The sequence below is a fragment of the Lentinula edodes genome (assembly GCF_021015755.1).
Source record: "Lentinula edodes strain Le(Bin) 0899 ss11 chromosome Unknown C8R40scaffold_12, whole genome shotgun sequence".
NCBI lineage: Eukaryota > Fungi > Basidiomycota > Agaricomycetes > Agaricales > Omphalotaceae > Lentinula > Lentinula edodes.
The window spans coordinates 427,498-444,602 of NW_025764318.1; the positions used below are offsets into that span (position 1 = coordinate 427,498).

Sequence of the window (17,105 nt, forward strand, 5' to 3'; positions counted from 1 at the left end):
GCTTAACTTAGACACAACGTGGATGAAAATGCTTTGCGTTTCTAACGAAAACTACACATTGACACAACAAGATAGCAGAATCAAATTTGTAAAGACAGTCGATATGAAAACGTATAGATACGGCTATTAGATATGATGGCTCAAGATGATACTCTACTCTGGGCTCCATTGAGGAATTAGTACCTAAAAGCATGACCCCATGAGTGACAGATAGGCAAATTGGAAGTAAGCAAAAGCGAAGTTGAATCACCGCAATGGCCCCAACAAAAAGGCGAATAATTATCGGGAGCCAAGGGATACAATCAAGACCTGGCCAGCGAACCGATCAGCTTTTGATTCACACCCGCTCGTACATCCCGACAAGGGCCTCAAGATACCGAGAAGATAGAGGAAACGAACGCACATTTTGTATGCCATGGTGGTTGACGCAGGGTCTTGTACACTCTGGTATGTTATTGAGATATCTAAATCTCGGTTGTTGCGCTGATTCGGTGCACACGTCAAACGTCCGGAGATGGCGTCCCCTTCTGAGACGGTAATAGTATTCGGAGTGTAAAACACAGTTTGCCTGCACGAAATGTTGAATCAATGAACATATTCGACACCATGACTGTGGAACAGACTCACTTCCAGTGCGTGTACTGCGCGTGAGGGCCAGTTGAAAACTTAACCTTTTTGTGTGTGCATTCGAAAGATATATCGAACCAAGCGAGGAACGCATGGGCATCTAAGATACGTACGCGAAATGACAACGCGGAAGAAGAAGGCGTGGGGGTTATGCTTACAATCGTTCCGGGTGGCTCGTAATGTGAAGGGGACCTCAAACGTAAGGTCTTCCTTTTTCGCAGTGAGCAGATCAATGTGCTGCCAAGGAAAAGTCAAAGGACGTATGACAAGAAACAACGGTAAACATACCTTGATCATGCAAGGATCCGTAACCACCGACTTCAAATCGACAGTGTCCACCAGCGGCTCTCGCAAGGCGATGTCTTTGATGCAGGAATAGTCGAAACCATATACATTATCCCAGACTAATGTCTGAGTGAGCATTCGCAATCAGAGCCCTTCTCTCCACGTTACGCACAGTTGATTTTTTCTTCCTTATAGTCCTGATCCTCGATCGCAGCAAGGTACATCGTAGCGTTGTCAGGGAATATGAGCCCTCCAGGTTTGAGGTATTGGTCCCGGGCAAGAAGAACAGTGTCGAGCATAGATTCGTAAAGAAGGAAGTACCCCATCCATTCGGATATGATAATGTCAAACTGTTTTATAGGAAGATCAGATTCTTCCAGTTTACCCTTGACGAGGGTGATTGCTGGATGGATGATTGTGAGTAAGGGTCAACTGGGTATTCTGAACGTGGAGACTGACTTTTTGAAAACCCATTGGCATCAATGATTTTTTGAGCTTGGTCGATGATATTCGACATATCAATCTAAAAATATTCCAGTAAATGCAAAATCATCATGTACAGAATGTGTGTCAGCGTACTCCGACCACATGAGATGCGCCAGCTTTTGCAGCAAACATGCTGAGGATTCCAGTACCACATCCAACATCTAGCACAGTCTTTCCTTTGAACAGATGAGGGTTGTTTATAATCGCACTGCGATAAGATCCTGTCCGGACTGAATCTTTGAGCATTTCTTCGTGGATTCCTGAGCAGAGTCGATGAATTTATATGTAAGCCACTCTTGGGCATCTAAGGGGAGCACACCGTACCAAAATGTGCGTAAGAGTCGGCATAGCTATTGCAGTGAAAAAGGAAGAATCAGAATGAGATCCCACGTCATTAAACGTGTCGGAATGGGCGCAACTAGTCTTTTGAAGTCATGTCGTGAGGAACTTCTGAGGTTGAAGCCGTGGTGTCCATTTTGAAGTGTAGATCGATGTGTATACGCTATGTACAGATTGAACCCCAGGAAGGCAAACGAAAAAAAATGCTTTCACGTGCTGAAAGGCGCTTATATTTGACGCTGGCGTGGAGCAGTGTAATTGGTGAAACATTTGTCAGTTGAACATTCTTTCTTCTTTACACCCATCTTGAAGCTTGAACGTTGAACCTCGCAGATATTATGGTACGTCCTCTTTTGACCTTGAGTGCTACCTCTGTTTATTCTGAACCATCAGACTCATAGCGATAATCCCCCCTCATATGATTCGTTAAAGGAAGGTAGCGATGGTACGTGTTCATTCAGTTTCACCGAATCTCCTTTTATAAATTAATCTGTAGTCCCGAAACCAGACGAGAATAGGGACAATAAGCATACCCCTCAACTCCATTCCATGATACCTGGCCCTTCATCTCATTATATCCATCCCGGTACCACAATAGGACCTTCTCCAGTACTATATCACTACCGCAACCCTCTCACACAACAGACCGTTGTTTCTCTTTTACCCCCAGATCACCCCGAGATGATATGCCTCCAATCTGGGGAGCATATTACCCAGACGCATTTCGGTATCCTTGGTGAGCTACAGCTTTACCCCCCAAGTCAATCGAGAACTAAACACAGCCCCCGCTTGTCAGGCATCCTTGCTGCGGTTTTTTGGTTTCCTCTTGGTGTCGGTCTCTGCCTCTTGGATCGCAGAGTGAAATGCAGACGTTGCGGACAGGTGATTGAAGATGGTATGTGCGCTTAGGTGTCCCAGCACAGTCATGTGGTCGGTTTCCTCCTCTTTATATTTTGACTGCATCGGACTTGACTTTGTATGATACACACGACTCATTACCTGTACCTCCGTTCCTGATTATACAATTCTATGGATAAGTGTTGTGTTTAATCAGTAAGACTAGCTTGGCACAGTATAAAATTGAGGTATTCTCGAATTTTGACCCGTAGTGCCACTGCCGATACATAATGAAGATATGATTTAACGAAACTGCATTGTGGAAGATCGTAAGCTGCAGCAAGATTGGGCTTGAAATCTTACTGGGAACGTACTATGTAACACCTCACTGAAAATAATTCGAGGCCTCTACACAGGTGCACCCTGATCTGGTAATCGCTCGATTGCGTATCGTCGTTTGACAATATACATCAGTGGAATACCAGGTATTTGCCGTATCCGCCGTCGAAGTTCTCTATCGCAAGTGGCGACGATGTAGCATTTATGCGCATTTACACGTTGAACAAGACAGTCATCGGCGTATGTGCCGGAATGAGTACATGTTAATCGTTCGAAGCGAGGGTCCCGAGCAACGCTGAGGGAGAATGAGAACAAATTTCAGAATGTAAAGGCTACTCACCGCAGTGCCACTCGATACTTGTGTCCGAGCTTTTCTAATTCAGCCATTACACAGTCTGTCACGCATGGTATACCTGATCTTTCTTGATGAATTTCTTCCAGAACGGTATGCGGACGAGACTCACATTTCGCATACAGACAATCCATCATTCCGCTAATGAGTTCTAATTTGTTTTGCAAGCTGAAATTTATGAAGTTGGTGTCAATTAAAACTCGGTAGGGAGGTACGAGGGATGTATTATGGGCCAAGAATAAGGAAGAAGCTACTGGGGCACTAGAAAGTCGAATAAGGATGTGAGCGAGTTCAGAGGTTGAATAGCAGCATACACGCGTCGGACTGCCTTTTCTTTTAGATCCTGCTCCTTTTTCTGTTGCTTTGCCTGATTTTCTTTCCTAAACATACGTATGAGTGTGGTGATTCCTTGTTGAAACTTATTCAATCGAGACTTGCAATCGTATATCGTTTGGATTGAGCATCCGCTTGACAAGAGCAAACTTCTTCGTCTTTTTTACTTTACCCTGATTAACATCAGTCCATGTCAGTGGACAACAAATCATCTGCTGCTCACCATTTTCCACGACGTCGAGGAACAAAATTTCAATGACAAAGGCGCCCAGAGCGCCACATAATCAGGTGATTGATCATACGTAGTTATCTCAGTCTGAAATTTTGATAGTGGACTGCTGGTCATAATAAATACATTCTACTGGACCCACATGCGGATTCTAACTATGCAGAGTTACTGTTGGAAAAAGACTTTTGACGATCATCAGTTACTCAAAGCGTGAATACTCTGGTGACAATGTGGCACACATCAAATTTGTAGAATACTACTCGAGTATTGAATCTGATGACATCGGCGTCCCATCTTCTCTTCTTACCATGATGAACATATCTGCGCTTCGACACAACGCTGAACACAATGAACCAGCGAGCTCCGAAAGCGAAGAGGGAGAAGAGTGCGTCGTTCTTAGTCTCTCAGAATTTTTCGTTGTTAACGAAAGTCGAAGGTTGACTCCTTGGCCAGAGCACGTTCATGAAACTGCGCTCTCCTATTCGCCTTACGCGTCCTCAGCGCAAAACCAATGGGCCAGCTATGAGTGGTCGAATAGAAATGGCAAATCTATATCTCGAGACCTTCCAAAGGACCAACAATATCCTATCAACATTTTTGGACATACTGCTGTGAGCAGTCAATACAATTTTGTACCGTCAATCAAACACTCAGCCATTTTTCGAGCAGGAACAGGCATTTGCCGATTTTCCTGAACCAAGAAATGACTTATCCAGTGGCGAAGACGATGATTTTGCTGCTCATTTCCCGGATACTCGTCCTCGACGACCTCACAGTGCTTTATCTCATTACGCGGTATCCAACGAGCGTCACTCTCAAAATGAATCTCCGATATCCCCTAAGTCCTCGAACTCAAATTTTCGGCCAATCTTCCATGAGCCGTTCCAATCTCACTCTTATGAAAACGCATTCGGAGGCGCAAGTTCATCCCGTGGTGACGCTGCTCCTTTTCTAGAGTCTACCGGCCCAGGATTATCTAGAATGTCGATTGGGAGTTACCCAGACGATGAAACCGGTCGCAGAAGAAAACAACTGTTTGACAACGAAGAAACGGTTTCACAGTACCTGGACAGTCCAGTCGTCTCGTATCCGCTATCCGATCGCTCCCCGGGCGGAATTAGCGCAAAAGTCAAAGGCAAACAACGATCCTACGAGGATGCTGAGGATTCTGCCATTCCCAATGTGCAAATGTCCGGTCTTCATTTGGGAATTGAAATGTCCACGGGAACTCGTACTTCGCCTCGATTAGAGTTAAAAGATGATGATAGGAGGAATGCTCGGTTCCGTAGCTCACCAACCGGATCGGTGTATCTCGATGAAGACGACGTAGAGGAAGAGTTCGATTGCCAACGAACGGAGACACGCTCAAGAAAATATACCTCGCAGTCTTCTGCCACTGGTGGTCGCCTTGGTAGTTCACGCGCAGCTGTATCTAGATCGGGCAAACGTCCTGTCACATCAGATGAAGAGGATGAAAGCGCTCTCGATCAATCCGCAGACGCTCTGCCTACGACCATCGTTTCGCCCACAAAGCCCAGCGGAAAGAAACGCAAAGTCAATCGTTATCCATGTCCGGTTCCATTATGCAAGGAGACTTTTACCAGGAGAAACGATGTCAGGCGGCATATCAAAAACGCAGCGGTTCATCGAGATTCTCCAGAAGCTTTGGCTCTTCTTGGTGAAGTCGTTGGAGCAGGAACTCGCTGCAAATACTGTAATGCTGATTTATCGCGATCCGATGCGAGAATGCGCCACGAACGCGCATCTGCATGCGGCAAACGGACTACACAGAAAATGAAGGACCAGATGCTTCTGAAGACTTGAAGAGTGTGTCATGTATCGGTTCTTCATCAACTCTGTCTAATAAAGCCTTCATAGATCCTACATATCTTATAGATCATTATTGTTCTCAAGATTATAACTACATTATAAATATATGAATCAACTCTATCAGTCATCGGCATCTACATTGTTGACCATATGGAATGTTTTCTGCTGTGCTTCGTAACCTACGTTCCATAAAGCCTTTTTTCCTCCGGTGATCAGTAAATTCCAGACTGATTGTTTGCAGTGCCGGGCAATATTGCAAGCACTGCACTTTCGGTACGCTCAGGGCTTCGAATTAACCCTTGTTTTAATCCCCTGACCTTCGTGGCTTTCTGTCGCATTTTGAAAATGTTAGTGAATGTCTCTCCGTTTAGTCCGGAAAATAACTTGCTTATTGGCCCTCTAGGATCTTTTTTGTGCTAACCAAGCTTGACCAGGCTATGTTAATCAATCTATGGCTGATTGTTTCTTACCCGTGCAGAATCACGTCGTATTCTGCAAGCATCCAGTGTGACCGTTCCGTTCTCTGTACTGACATCCGCGTGGAATACGAATACAGGTAAATTCGGACACGAATGTCTCCGATCCCGAATTTCAACTCTTTCTGCTATCTCTTGTGCTGCCTCGAGGCTAGAGAAGAAACCTAGGCAAGCTTCTCGAGTTCAGTCTTGTTTATGTTGCTAAGCTAACTTGCCACCATATCGGAATAGAATACGGTCCTACATTGTGGCGAAAACCTCGATATGTAAGCTATCTATAGAATTTCACAACGTTCAGGCAGTGTTATAATTCTCCTGACCTACTTACGTGCTCAGTGGCAAGGTCGGATGACCAGCGGATGACCTGGATTATCTTTCAAGAAGTCAGAGACATACTATACATCAAATTTTCGGTCCAGCAGTCTGGCGTGAGCACCTGAAAGACTGATTGGCAGCCTGCTCTCAGTGGGTGCTTGTGGATAGTCGCCACATTCACTGCTCTGGAACCTTTATTTTCGTATGTCTTCCTTTCCGTCATGCGGGTTCCGAAACTGATGTTGGTGCCAAGTTGGTGCAAGAATTATGTCTCCTCATGGCGCAGATCACTCCGGCCCAGCTCTTCCATAGCCCTTCTATATCCAGGTACTTTCATCTAGAACGTAATTCCCAAGGCACGCGCCCGGTATATAAGGCCTATGGTCAAATCTGTGGACGCATCTTCGTTCCCTTCAAACTTAACCAAGTACCTTACTAGTCGCCTCGTTTAATCTTTATCGTAATATCGCAATCATGGTTATGCTCTCCGCTGAAACTCGCACTGGAATCCAAAGGCGTCGTTCCTCCGCTGCTACTCTTCCTTTTGGCGACGGAATCATAAAAGTACAAACGTCGAAGGCATTGAAACCAATGTCAACACTCCCTGCCGAACTCCCTCTCCTTCAATTTTTCATGGATTCAAATACAGAGCTCGAGGATTACAAGTTAGTCTTCTGGTTATTCGATGTCTTCGGACGAAAGAAACTAATGCTATCGATTCTGCGAAACTTTCGGTTCTCAGATGTGGTAAATATGTGACAGTCGACGGCAAGACTCTTTCAATAGCGGCTATCGTCGCGGCATCTAGACAGGGTACATCTGTCCAATTAGACCAGTCCCCCAGAACGAAGGAAAAAGTCGACCAAAGCCGTAAAACCATCGCGGACAAGGTTGATAACGGAATATCTGTATATGGTACGTCGCTGTCATTGGTTCTCTCACGATATGTTGAAGACTCCCTGTAGGAGTTTCTACTGGATTCGGTGGAAGTGCGGACACCAGAACCGACTCACCTTTGGCTCTTGGACATGCGCTTTTGCAAATGCAACATGCCGGGGTCCTTCCCTCTTCAACCAAAACACTAGATATTTTGCCTCTCCTCGATCCTATGGGATCAGTCATGCCAGAAGCCTGGGTACGCGCGGCCATGCTGGTCCGCATGAATTCTCTTATTCGTGGACACTCTGGAGTTCGCTGGGAACTCATTGAGAGAATGAACCAAGTTCTATCAGCAAATATAATTCCCGTTGTTCCATTGCGAGGAAGTATATCGGCTTCCGGAGGTACGTTTTCCGACCGGCTGCTTGCGCGAAAGAGCTAAATAGTCTCCCTGAAGACCTTTCTCCTCTTTCGTACATCGCAGGAACACTTTGCGGAAATCCCTCAATCCGAGTGTTCGATGGACCTTCCGTATTTGGGTTCCGGCAAATGGTCTCAAGTCGCGAAGCTCTTGCACGACACCACATCGCACCCATACCATTGGCTTCGAAAGAGCATCTCGGAATTCTGAATGGCACGGCTTTCTCTGCAGCGGTGGCTTCTTTGGCGTTGGACGACGCGGTCAAATTAACACTGTTGTCTCATGTCCTCACTGCGATGGGAGTTGAAGCTCTCTGTGGCACAAGAGGATCTTTCGATCCTTTCATCCATGATGTCGCTCGTCCCCATCCTGGCCAAATAGAATCAGCGAAGCTCATCTGGAACCTTCTTGAAAGCAGCCAGTTCGCAGTCCTTAAGGAAGAAGAAGTCACAATCGAAGAAGACGAAGGCACACTTCGACAAGACCGCTATTCTCTTCGTACAGCCCCTCAATTTTTAGGACCTCAAATCGAAGATCTGCTTGCGTCACTTGCAACGGTAACGAAGGAATGCAACTCCAGTAAGCTAAAATCAAATTGAACCTCCATCATGGTTTTATTCTAAAACTCACAACAGCGACCGATAATCCATTGGTCGATGGTACGACTGGTCATGTACATCACGGCGGGAACTTCCAAGCCATGGCTGTCACCAATGCCATGGAGAAGACCCGTCTATCGCTCCATCATATCGGAAAGTTGATGTTCGCCCAATGCGCAGAACTCATGGACCCATCCATGAACCGTGGACTCCCCCCTTCGTTGGCATCCACTGACCCGTCTTTGAACTACCACGCCAAAGGGATAGACATTGCAACAGCTGCATATGTGAGCGAATTGGGTTATCTAGCCTCACCGGTATCCACACATATTCAATCCGCGGAAATGGTCGGTTCATTTTTCAATCTCGAAGTTCTACTTATCTTATCTGAACTTGTACTCCCATATAGCATAATCAAGCAGTCAAGTAAGTAGCATTCCTTTGTATCTGGGATTCCATTCAAATCATCTTCGACATCTCTAGTTCTCTTGCATTGATCTCAACGAGACAAACCTTGACTTCTTTGGACGTGCTATCAATTCTCATGTCGTCGTACCTATACGTTATTTGTCAAGGTAAGATCTCAAATATCCATATGTTCTCGTTTGGGGCTTATTCTTCCTGGTACTCTAGCGCTGGATCTGCGCGCTTTACAGCACGAGTTTTTAATCGGACTAGCCAGCATATGCCATGAAGAAGTACTCGCCTCTTTTGGCTCTGTGCTCCCTCCATCTGAATTTTCTGTCGTCGAGCAACACGTGCGCAAAGCTGCTATAGCTACATTTGAAAAGACCAGTACGCTAGATTTGCATGAAAGAATGCATAAAGTTGCAGCCTCCAGCACTACCGTCCTCGTCGACTTCCTCACTTGCTCTGTCAATGCAGATGCCGCATCTTCACTGGTCCATATTCCCGAATTTCGTCGCTGTTTCTCGGAAAAAATGGCTCTCCTCATGGTCGACCTCCGTGAAGCTTACTTGTTTGGAAAACGCGGGCCTGCTCCCGCTAGTCCATATCTCACCAAAACTAAACCAGTGTATGAGTTCGTCAGACTGACACTAGGTGAGTGCGGTTTACTATTTCCTCTGCCGTTGTTGATCTCTCCTTTGATAGGAATTCGCATGCACGGGTCTGAAAACTACAATCGCTTTGTTAACGGTCACGGTGTCGACGAATCCACTGTTGGTGAGGCAGTGTCTCTGATTCACGAAGTAAGGATTTGTTCACATTATCTTTGTCTTCCTCTGATCATTTGCCTCAGGCTATTCGTGACGGAAAAATGCAACACGCCATGATTGCCTCCCTTATTTGATTCTTGATTTTCTTGTTTTTTAAATCATACTTATCCATATATCATTACTTCAAATCGGGTTTCCCTTGATAACCTGATTATAATAACAGATAATAGTAATCCCGGGAGGCTTGAAGCATTCGTCTTTTTTACTTAACTGTTGCTAATCCTTGGAGGTACAACTTGGCTTGAGGCCCTGTTCAATATATATCATTTGACAAAACGCTTTCGAGTTTGAGTTCTTCAGCAGATGGCACGTCGCATATTCCATGATGTTTGGTTTTCAGCTCGCTATGCTCTTTCCAAGTAGTATGGTGGGTGCGCGGGGCTGGTCCACAGGCTGAACCTTGATATCTAGATGCTCTATCTTAATGACTGAGCTGTTCTATTATCCGGTCGATCTTATCTTATGGAGCTTTGAGAGTGGGTTGGACCATGTGCATGATCAGTCAAGAAATCGAATCCCGATCCGTTCTTCAGAGACCTCTTTCATGAACCGACAAGGCTTAGATTGTAAAATTGTGATTGTGGGAGCAGGATGTTTTGGAATATCGACCGCCTATTATCTACTCACTAGAGGCTTTCAAGATATCACGATAATCGAACGATCTAACGAATTCCCAGCGAAGGATGCAAGTTCGAATGACATTAATCGAAGTCGGTGACCCCTCACTAAGTTTCTTTCGAGGAGCACTACTAATACCTACATGTAGTTGTCCGCACTTCTTACACCGATCCTTTTTATGCCAAGCTCGCAAAGGAAGCTATTAAGTCATGGAAGGAGGATGTGGATATCTGGGGAGATAGTTATCATGAGTGATGATATGCGGTTATCAATCTAAATTTATCGTTAACGATATCCGTTTCTGCCCTATAGGTCTGGCGTCCTTCTTATAGCAGGAAAATATGCAGATGAAGCTTACTTGAATGAAGTGCAACAAGGGTTGCGCCTCACACAATTCGAACGCTTTTCAATGGTCCATCAGAGTTTTCCTTCGAACGCTGCTGTCTATCTACCTGAAGATACCAAAGGATATCTCAACCATGACAATGGTTGGGTCGATGCTGGCAAGGCTACCTTTCTTCTCACAAAGAAAGTGATAGCTCTTGGCGGCAAGCTCATTCTAGGAAAACGCGCCACTAGACTGCTGCGGAAAGGAGGTATCACAGAGGCTGTAGAGTGCCATGATGGTACAGTTGTCGGGGCATCTCTCGTGGTTATTGCTGCAGGCCCATGGAGTCCCTCGATCTTTCCTGAACTAGAATACAAGGATAAATCGCTTGCAACTGGGTATGAGTGACAGTATTCCGTCTGCGGTCGCAGACTCAAATTCATATGGCAGACAATGTGTGGCCATGGTTCAGCTTTCACAGGAAGAAGCTGATATATACCGCAACGTTCCAGTCGTTCTCAATTACTCTACAGGGTTTTACTGCTTTCCGGTGAGTTGCTAATAAATGGCATGTATTACCCTTTGTTCAAGTTTTACAATGTTTCACAATTACAGCCCACGAAGGATAATATCGTCAAAATTGCGATCCATGCACCTGGATTCACCCATACTATTGACAATATCTCTATCCCGCGCACCGTGACCACTCATCCGGAAGATGGTCTATTCATACCAAAGGCATTTGCCCAAAGATTGCGAGATGAGTTTGCAGCTGTGTATCCAGAGCTTGCGAAGAAGGCTTTCTCAAGTACTAGGCTCTGCTGGTAACTTAGAACATTATTTTTGCATGAGTGTCTCATCGTTCTCTGTAACTTAACAGGTATAACGATTCTCCCGATGGAGATTGGATCATTGGACGGCATCCAACCGATAGTTCGATATTGTTTGCAACTGGGGGGAGCGGGCATGCATTCAAGGTCAGTTCCCCAAAATCTGAATTCAAGAAACAGAAGCCCATTTTTTAAAGTTCTTGCCTGTCATTGGCCGTATCGTTGCCGATGCAATACAAGGTACTTTGGACTCATTGGTTGCCGAAAAATTTGCATACGATCGCGAGATAACTCACGTCGACGGTTCTCGAGATGGAACAGGAATGGTTCGCGAAGAATTGAATGTGAATGATCTTTGTGGGCAACAATTCGCCAAAAACGAAATTTTGAGCAGCTCGGGAGGACGTTGGGACGTGCGAGGGGAGAGGGGAGAGGGGGCGAAGGGGTAGAGTAAAAAGGTCGAAAGCTATGATGGGCAAGGCAGACGCGGAGGAGAGGGGTAGGTACAGAAGCAGAGCGAACTCAAAAGTTTAGTGTTCAGCGGTAGGTTCTGTGCGATACAGTGACTGGTATCATCTGGATATCCATGCGTACGCGCGGGATAATATAAATGTGCTATCGAATATTTTCTGAGTCCTGGTCAGGTCTTGGTTAACTCGCGCAATCCTGACGATGCAGATAATGTAAATCCCTGTAAAACCTCCATCCGTATCGGGCAATGTATCTGGAGCCTGCAACGAGTCACGGCGCTGAAGCTAGCTCCATTGAGGACCACGCCAATTCCCCCTCTGCATCCTACACCTACACCTTGCCAGGATTTGAAATTTTCTACAGACACCATTATTTTCGGAATCGAGACTACTATAAATATAAGTAGATTATGATACAGAGCTTGTGCGCTCTTTTGGATCGAAGGATCCGCTGAGATCTCCATTAAACCCGCGAGCCAACAAATTCTCTCCATGACTTCACTTCCGAGGGTATACGGCCTTCAACGTAGCCTTTCAGGCCACCGTGGGGTATTTTTCTCGCCAGACTTTCGACGAATAGTTGAGCGTTACGAGCATTGTTGAGCAACGGTAACCCAAAATCAACAGCATTTCTAGTGAGCAGTCATGAGTGAATTGGACAAAACAAACAAAATGAAATTTACCGTCGGGCGACATAATCTTCGTCCGTAAAGGACGTAGCTCGAGAATTGGCGAGATTAATGACACATTGAATGTCATATTCGTCGAATACCTCACGCAACTTTCTCTTGTCCTTGGTGGGGAAGAAGATACGTTTGGCTGAGATGTATGGGATATCATTCAAGAATTCTTCGACAACTGGTGATGAACAGTAGAGTTTGAATCCCAACTCGAACAGTTTTTTCGCAACAGAAATCATCTCGGGTTTATTTATGTCACCACCCAAGAGCATACCAGAACCAGCGCTGGGTACTTTAAACCCAGTCGTGCTCAAGGAAGATGCCCAATAGGCTTCGTGTATGTCTTTTCCGAAACTGGCAACTTCCCCTGTACTAGCCATCTCTAGAGTAAGTATTAGTACGAAGTTCGGATTTGAGCCCACAATTGGAACGCCACTCACCCACTCCCAAGAAGGGGTCAGCACCTGGGAGTCGAGTCCATGAAAACTGCGACACTTTTATAGCAGTGTAATCCCTCTTCTGCGCCATAAGGTCAACAGGTTCAGGAACGTCTTGACCCACAATAGCAGCAGTAGCAGTATCAACGAAGTTGCGACCGAGAACCTTGGATACGAATGGGAATGACCGTGAGGCGCGCAAGTTACATTCAATAACCTTAAGCTCCGCTTGTTCGTTCGCTGCACTGGATTTTTTAATGATCTGCATGTTGAAAGGTCCGGAAATCTTGAAAGCGGAAGCGACCTTTTCAGCAATGACTTTGAGACGGGACATGTCGCTTTCGGACAAGGAGAAGGGTGGAAGGACAAGGGTGGCATCTCCGGAATGAACTCCAGCGTTCTCAACGTGTTCAGATACAGCATGGACCAACAGCTTGCCCTGGTGTGCAACGGCATCAACATCGATTTCTTGAGCATCGTCAATGAATTTCGTGATAACAACTGGATGGAGAGGGGACACGGAGGCAGCAGCGGAGAGCCTGTAATCGAGGTCTGATTCTTGATGAACAACATTCATGGCAGCGCCGGATAAGACGTAAGAGGGACGAATCAACACGGGGTATCTAGTCACAGGTTAGTAAATAACAGGAAAACTGTCTTTTGTGCCACCTACCCGACTTTGTCGGCAAACTGTTTAGCAGCAGCGACAGTTGTTACTTCTGTCCACTCAGGCTGGTCTACCTCAATGCTATCAAGCACGGAGGAGAATTTGTGTCGGTCTTCAGCATTGTCAATTTGCTCTGGGTCGGTGCCAAGTACATTTACGCCTGTCTTCTTGAGTCGAAGAGCAATGTTCTGCGGGAGCTGGCCTATAGATAAAGACAATTAAATTCAAAACTTTCATGCCGGTCGGGAAATACGCGTACCCCCCACGCTGACGATGACACCTTGAGCTTGTTCAAGTTCGTAGATGTCCATCACTCTTTCGTATCCAAGTTCCTCGAAGTACAACCGGTCGGCCTCATCGAAGTCGGTGGACACAGTTTCCGGGTTATAGTTGATCATGATGGTACGTTTACCCATGTCTCTTAGCTTTCGCGCACATGTCACAGCACACCAATCAAACTCGACACTGCTTCCGATACGGTAAACACCGCTACCAAGGACCATGGTGCCATGTTCATCGAATTCAACATCGTGCTCGGAGGCGTTGTAGGTGGTGTAGAGGTAGTTTGTGTGTGCGGGGAACTCTGCAGCAAGGGTATCGATCCTTTTGACAAAGGGTGTGATACCGAATGACTTCCTGTGCGCACGAACCTGATCCTCAGTTGAAGACACCAGATCAGCAATTTGAGTGTCAGCAAAGCCCATACGCTTCGCACGAGTCATGAGCTCAGCATCGATATTTTCAAGCGACCCAGCCGCCTTGAGGGTGTGATGGGTTTGAACAATGTTGTCGACCTTGTACAAAAACCACTGCGATACTATTAGAAATCATTCAACGTTCTGTGTCCGAATGCCTCACCTTGTCAATCTTGGTCAAGTCGTGGAGTTGATCTATCGTGTAGTTTTTCCTGTACATGGCATACGCAATAGCGAACAGGCGCATATCGGTAGGCTGAGTCAAAGCATTATCCAAATCCTCGGGCTCAATGTAAACCTCAAAACCTTTCCAGCGGGGATCAACTTGTCTGATAGCTTTTTGAAGACTTTCCTCGAAAGTACGACCGATGGCCATGACTTCTCCAACGGATTTCATAGCTGAACCAACTTGACGGTTCACCTGCGAAGAAAATTTGGCCAAGTCCCATTTTGGAATTTTGGTAACGATATAGTCCAAGGAAGGCTCGAAGCAAGCAGTCGTAGTCTTGGTGACAGCATTGGGAAGTTCCGGCAAGGTGTACCCCAGAGCTATCTTGGCTGCTGTGTAAGCAAGGGGATAGCCTGTAGCTTTGGAGGCAAGGGCACTAAGGATCATATTGAGCGAGGAGGACGGATCAGGGAGAGGAAAAGACATTACCTTGATCGACTTAGGCTGTATGGAAAATAATGAGTAGGAGTTGTCGTAAAAAGATGTCAGCTCCTACCGAGCGTTAACTTCAATCACACAGTATTCCCTGGATTTCGGATTCAAGGCGTATTGGATGTTACACTCTCCAACGACACCGAGATGGCGAATAACTTTGAGAGCAGCAGTCCGAAGCATATGATACTCATCATCTGGAAGGGTTTGGGAGGGAGCGACCACGATAGAATCACCAGTATGTGTGCCAAGGGGATCAAAATTTTCCATGTTACAGCAGATGATTGTATTCTGAGGATCAGAGATAAAAGACGGTAAGAATTTCGAAGGGAGAACGACGTACATCAGCACCGTCCCGAACGACTTCATATTCCAATTCTTTCCAGCCTTTCATACTTCGTTCTATCAGTACCTGGGGACTCAGACTAAGACTTTTCGCGGAAAGGTCGCGCAATTCATCGGGGGTGTTTGCAAACCCTGAGCCTAATCCGCCGAGAGTAAACGCAGATCGAAGAATGACAGGATAACCAATTGTTTCTGCGGCAGCGAGGGCAGCATTGACTGATGAAACTGCCGTGGATTGAGCAACCGGTATATCAATTTCTGTCGGGTACACTGAGATATCTATGTTTGAAAATCGATAAAGAGAATGAACCTTTGAGAGCCTGGACGAATAGATCACGATCTTCCGAAACTTCTAGTGTCTTGATAGGTGTACCGAGGACTTGAACGCCTAATCGTTCCAGAACACCCATTTTATCCAATGCAATACCAACATTCAGAGCACTCTGGCCGCCGAAAGTCAGAAGAATACCATCTGGTCGTTCTTTTTCCAAAACGTATGCAACGTAATCAGCAGTAATGGGTAAAAAGTAAACCTCGGAAGCCAGTTGGTGAGACGTCTGCCAAGTCGCAATATTAGGATTGATTAGCACTGCCTGCACGCCCTCTTCGCCCAATGCCTTTAATGCCTGCGAGCCAGAATAATCGAATTCTCCGGCTTGCCCGATGGAGAGACCTCCACTACCGACAACCACTACTTTCTGAACGTCAGGTCGTGGCAGTTTTGGGAGGACTTTGGCTGATATTCTTCTAGCCAGTTCTGAGGGTGATTTTAAGACGTGCTCCCCGTCTTTGAGGGCGTATGAGCCAACCGCAGGAGCAGCTACGGCACGTAAAGGATTGGTGGGTGCTATGGCCCCAAGAGAGACGCGCGATTGGTGAAAACATCGAGCTGAAGGTTGAGAACAATGTCGAACCCAGTTGCGTGTCAATTGGGGGCGTAGAAGGCTCATGTTTGAGCAATGCAGCGAGCCCACGCTGCCAGAGCTCTGGTAAAGAGATAGACGAAAGATGACTCGAGACTGACTCGAAAGAAAAAAAATTGATAGTAAAATTCTTTGACGCCGGGGACTTTTATCTCCTTTAGTCTAATCTCTAAGTGATAACCAACATGATAAGTCTCGTGGACCTTATCTGCCACTCCTTGCTTTCCTCAGCTTTCCTCGCTTTCTTCCCTCCACCTCCCATCGCCATCCCCTTGTATTAATCTAACAAGCTTTATACAAAAGCGCACGACTGGAACTCGAGTGGCTTTCCCGGAGATGATGGGAATTGCGTAGATAAATTAAAGCCAATATTAAATGGCCGTTCACAAATGTGTGTTCGTATATGTATCTTCGTTTTATTTACTCAAGTAATATAAGGTGACCATCTGTCGAAAAATTGCAAAACAAAAACAAAAACCAACGCCTCGGTCAAGGAAACCAAAACCTATCAAAACGATGTCGGAGCACCGATGAATTAGGCATGACTTCGTTGACACTGACAGACTAGATGACTTCCCGTAAGGATTATTGGACAGTTCATTTTTTCTAACATTATGAGCGTGCTTGTCCGATCAACGGATTCTGAGCAAAACTTGAGCAGAGCATCTAGGGAGGCATCGGGAGCCCTCTCCAGATGGTTCTGCGCTTGCTTACTGGGCTCACCCACCGGAAAGAGAAAAAATTCCGTTCAACATAAACGGAATCTCATGTGACGAAAGATAACCTATATTAGGCATATCTTCATAGAGTAGAATTTTTTCTCTTTCCATTCAGACCGGCTCGAGAATTATTAGATCTACATAGGC

General features: G+C 45.9%; 7 protein-coding genes across 7 annotated transcripts; 4 read left to right on the plus strand and 3 right to left on the minus strand.

Moving 5' to 3' along the window:
- Nucleotides 1–59: 59 nt before the first annotated feature.
- On the minus strand, nt 60–1,971 carry C8R40DRAFT_1098333 (S-adenosyl-L-methionine-dependent methyltransferase). The gene is made up of 11 exons (XM_046227803.1): nt 1,818–1,971; nt 1,723–1,748; nt 1,492–1,658; nt 1,372–1,435; nt 1,085–1,315; nt 916–1,031; nt 786–864; nt 628–727; nt 404–568; nt 251–309; nt 60–183 (listed from the first exon to the last, which is right to left on the minus strand). The coding sequence occupies exons 1-10, from the start codon at nt 1,871–1,873 to the stop codon at nt 303–305; spliced, it is 1,011 nt and encodes a 336-aa protein (XP_046087791.1). The 5' UTR covers nt 1,874–1,971; the 3' UTR covers nt 60–183; nt 251–302.
- A 315-nt stretch (nt 1,972–2,286) lies between these two features.
- Nucleotides 2,287–2,646, plus strand: C8R40DRAFT_1042141 (uncharacterized protein; the record flags this gene model as incomplete). The annotated part of the gene is made up of 2 exons (XM_046224059.1): nt 2,287–2,473; nt 2,534–2,646. The coding sequence occupies 2 exons, from the start codon at nt 2,287–2,289 to the stop codon at nt 2,644–2,646; spliced, it is 300 nt and encodes a 99-aa protein (XP_046087792.1).
- A 137-nt stretch (nt 2,647–2,783) lies between these two features.
- On the minus strand, nt 2,784–3,878 carry C8R40DRAFT_111769 (Fcf1-domain-containing protein). Its single transcript, XM_046228668.1, has 7 exons — nt 3,822–3,878; nt 3,704–3,771; nt 3,580–3,645; nt 3,378–3,526; nt 3,254–3,326; nt 2,949–3,208; nt 2,784–2,886 (listed from the first exon to the last, which is right to left on the minus strand). The coding sequence occupies exons 1-6, from the start codon at nt 3,822–3,824 to the stop codon at nt 2,983–2,985; spliced, it is 585 nt and encodes a 194-aa protein (XP_046087793.1). The 5' UTR covers nt 3,825–3,878; the 3' UTR covers nt 2,784–2,886; nt 2,949–2,982.
- Nucleotides 3,765–5,827, plus strand: C8R40DRAFT_111850 (uncharacterized protein). Its single transcript, XM_046228695.1, has 3 exons — nt 3,765–3,886; nt 3,991–4,438; nt 4,497–5,827. The coding sequence occupies exons 2-3, from the start codon at nt 4,136–4,138 to the stop codon at nt 5,649–5,651; spliced, it is 1,458 nt and encodes a 485-aa protein (XP_046087794.1). The 5' UTR covers nt 3,765–3,886; nt 3,991–4,135; the 3' UTR covers nt 5,652–5,827.
- Nucleotides 5,828–7,039: 1,212 nt separating this feature from the next.
- On the plus strand, nt 7,040–9,659 carry C8R40DRAFT_1042346 (L-Aspartase-like protein; the record flags this gene model as incomplete). The annotated part of the gene is made up of 10 exons (XM_046224074.1): nt 7,040–7,113; nt 7,191–7,363; nt 7,414–7,731; nt 7,785–8,327; nt 8,384–8,694; nt 8,757–8,773; nt 8,831–8,922; nt 8,981–9,409; nt 9,461–9,558; nt 9,609–9,659. 10 exons carry the CDS (start codon nt 7,040–7,042, stop codon nt 9,657–9,659), a joined length of 2,106 nt encoding a protein of 701 aa, XP_046087795.1.
- Nucleotides 9,660–10,129: 470 nt separating this feature from the next.
- Nucleotides 10,130–11,810, plus strand: C8R40DRAFT_1160040 (FAD dependent oxidoreductase; the record flags this gene model as incomplete). The annotated part of the gene is made up of 7 exons (XM_046229965.1): nt 10,130–10,295; nt 10,352–10,454; nt 10,516–10,929; nt 10,982–11,081; nt 11,147–11,355; nt 11,412–11,508; nt 11,559–11,810. The coding sequence occupies 7 exons, from the start codon at nt 10,130–10,132 to the stop codon at nt 11,808–11,810; spliced, it is 1,341 nt and encodes a 446-aa protein (XP_046087796.1).
- Nucleotides 11,811–12,294: 484 nt separating this feature from the next.
- On the minus strand, nt 12,295–16,266 carry C8R40DRAFT_1068483 (carbamoyl-phosphate synthase; the record flags this gene model as incomplete). The annotated part of the gene is made up of 10 exons (XM_046226018.1): nt 12,295–12,463; nt 12,515–12,893; nt 12,952–13,571; nt 13,622–13,817; nt 13,875–14,424; nt 14,474–14,915; nt 14,969–14,983; nt 15,036–15,262; nt 15,315–15,595; nt 15,627–16,266. The coding sequence occupies 10 exons, from the start codon at nt 16,264–16,266 to the stop codon at nt 12,295–12,297; spliced, it is 3,519 nt and encodes a 1,172-aa protein (XP_046087797.1).
- Nucleotides 16,267–17,105: the final 839 nt, after the last annotated feature.

Coding starts and splice junctions, on each gene's coding strand:
- C8R40DRAFT_1098333 (XM_046227803.1), bottom strand. CDS start 1,873: ATGGACACCACGGCTTCAACCTCAGAAGTTCCTCACGACATGACTTCA. Junction 1,659..1,722: donor CGACTCTTACGCACATTTTG/GTACGGTGTGCT, acceptor GACTCTGCTCAG/GAATCCACGAAGAAATGCTC. Junction 1,316..1,371: donor TGCCAATGGGTTTTCAAAAA/GTCAGTCTCCAC, acceptor TCATCCATCCAG/CAATCACCCTCGTCAAGGGT.
- C8R40DRAFT_111769 (XM_046228668.1), bottom strand. Junction 3,527..3,579: donor GAAAAGGCAGTCCGACGCGT/GTATGCTGCTAT, acceptor TCGACTTTCTAG/TGCCCCAGTAGCTTCTTCCT. Junction 3,327..3,377: donor GGATTGTCTGTATGCGAAAT/GTGAGTCTCGTC, acceptor AAGAAAGATCAG/GTATACCATGCGTGACAGAC.
- C8R40DRAFT_111850 (XM_046228695.1), top strand. CDS start 4,136: ATGATGAACATATCTGCGCTTCGACACAACGCTGAACACAATGAACCA. Junction 4,439..4,496: donor ACATTTTTGGACATACTGCT/GTGAGCAGTCAA, acceptor TTTTTCGAGCAG/GAACAGGCATTTGCCGATTT.